The 2,425-nt window shown below is 23.9% G+C and overlaps 1 protein-coding gene across 1 annotated transcript in view; it reads right to left on the reverse strand.

The window, feature by feature from the left end:
• Positions 1-2,425, reverse strand: part of LOC108749553 (neuroligin-4, Y-linked-like) — a 251,026-nt gene that overhangs the window by 3,987 nt on the left and 244,614 nt on the right. Inside the window, exon 13 of the mRNA XM_018488328.1 lies at positions 1,572-1,731. Within this exon, the coding sequence (XP_018343830.1) occupies positions 1,572-1,731 (160 nt within the window). The remainder of the gene's footprint in view (positions 1-1,571; positions 1,732-2,425) is intronic.

Below are 2,425 nucleotides of genomic sequence, written 5' to 3' on the forward strand. Positions count from 1 at the left end.
ATAGAATATTAATATTATGATTTATAATTCAAAATTAGCAATGAATGTTATCTTTTAATTTTAATAAATTAACCTTTTTTATTATTAAAAAATTTTCATATATTGGGTTGATATTACCAATAAAAAATAATAGCGTACTCTCCTCACTATTGCAAAAATTTCAAAATGTTAGAGAACTTTTTTTCTCAGTTTAGTTCATTCTGCCCCTATTCGAAAAATTTGTCATTATTTTTCAAACACCCTGTATATATAAAGTTACGGTATAAACATATTTTTTAAGTGTTAAGAAAATTAAATTTTTAATTTATATCACACAATTCCGAATTATTTATAATCATTATACTATTTATTTTCAAATAAAAAATTTCTTTATACCTTTAGTGCAACACACTTCGTAATGTTATTAAAGAAGTTTCTAAAGTTAGATATAATATATGCAGGACAGCAATTTCTCTCATATTTTATGATCATAATTTCGATTATACGTTATTATATCTTACTTTCTCAGAGAGACTAAGACTTAAGTTCGAAAAGTTTGACAGACTTTGCAATGTACTTTATTCGAGAAAATATTATGTATATGTATATTCTTAGAAGATATTAATCTTGTGTTATGTACCCTCTTTGTAAACTTTTTTTTATATTTTTTTAGGTATTTTTTTTATGTAAATACTTTATTATTACAAATTTGAATAAAATAAAAATTGAATTAGTTGCACTGTTTACTATTGTGTGTTTCAAGAATTTTACATAACATAGCAGTAATAATTATTACAATAATTTAATTTATATGTCACATATATTAGTAATTAAAATTGTATTCTTCTAACTTATGTTTTGGGGAATAATTTACTAATTTTTTAATTTAATTTATTATTATTTTTACGAAACTTGTTTTGCCAATTTTTCCTCTGTTTAATATTTGATTTTCATTTAAATTTGACATAAACATAAAAAAAACATGTATTTTTTAATAAAATAACTAAATGTGGTGTTTTTTAATGTGGTATGTAAATTTTTTATTAGTACAATAATAAAAACGTTTAAAAAAAAATTATAAAAAAATTCGGTTTAATTTAATAACTTATTCTAAAATTTAATTGTTTTTGCATTAATACTTTAATTCCAAAATTAGCTAAATCTTTTCTCCTGCTGCAAAAGCAATCAAGTGCATTGTATTTCAATACAAATTTTGTTTAATTTAATAACTCATAAGATATAATAACATATAATTGAAATCTTTATTTTAATATATAAAAATTATATTTTTTGTGTTAAACGTTTTGTTAATTAAAACAATAAAATTTTCATAATTTTTTAAAAGAAATCTTATTGATAATTTAAAAAATTATACAAACTTCCTGAATAGCACAGCAGCGCTATAAAAGACTAAAAAAGCGCTTACATAAATTTTTATCGCTTTCTAACGCCTTTGTAGGCGCTGTGTGCTGCTTGAGTTTTTCGCTTTCTCCAAAAAACATTTTACTATTCTACTATTTTATATTATTTTGTAGACATTTTGTATAAATATTTTTTAATCGCAACATACAAATAAATTAATAGTTGCTTACTTGAGTTTGCGTATTTATGTCTTGAATAACTGAAGTTCGAGGAAGAGTGGCATGTTGCTGTTGGTGCTGTTTTTGGTAATGATGTTGATGAGGCAGTGTATGAGTTCCTTGGCCTTGAAAAGGAACGCTAGAATCGTTAGGAGGACCTTTCATTACATTCCTGTAATAATAAAAATGAATAAAAAAAAATAAACATAATTAAAGCTCAACATATTTATGATTGCAATCTAACAAAAAAAGTTACAAAAATTGTTAAATTAATAAAACCGACTTTTTTTTCTTTTTAGTAAATTTGCCACAAAATATTAGGTGTATAAATAAGTTTCTATGGTTTTTTAAAAATACATTTATTAAGAAAAAAAAACGGTACAAAGATTTCAATCAAAGTATTTTTCCTTCCAAATCTATCACTTTTTACCATTTTTCAAGCAGTCATCATGGCGAAGGAATACATCAGCGTTATTTATCGTTTACATCGAAATTACCACATTGTAGTCTTTTAAAACCAATCTTAATACATGTTTTCTAACACGATATTGTTTTCATAAATCTCGTAAACTATTTTGATTGCTTCAGCAACGGTTTTACCACGACGAAAGTAGTGTGAAACATACACAATGGCGAATATGCACTTTTTCAGCGTTCATTTTCAACCAAACTAAAAATCTAGTTAATCGTGTAACTACAAATTGCTGTATAACTTTTAAAACACAGGTGAACTTTATCAATGAAAAAGTAACTGAGCGCAGAAATTTAAATACACTGTTATCGGCACTATTTGAAGTTGAACGCGAGAACTTATTCGTATAATAGATCTATATTGTTTTATGATTCGTTAATTTCAGTGATTAATA

Source organism: Trachymyrmex septentrionalis, unplaced genomic scaffold (genome assembly GCF_001594115.1).
Source record: "Trachymyrmex septentrionalis isolate Tsep2-gDNA-1 unplaced genomic scaffold, Tsep1.0 scaffold3, whole genome shotgun sequence".
In the NCBI taxonomy this organism is placed as follows: Eukaryota; Metazoa; Arthropoda; class Insecta; order Hymenoptera; family Formicidae; genus Trachymyrmex; species Trachymyrmex septentrionalis.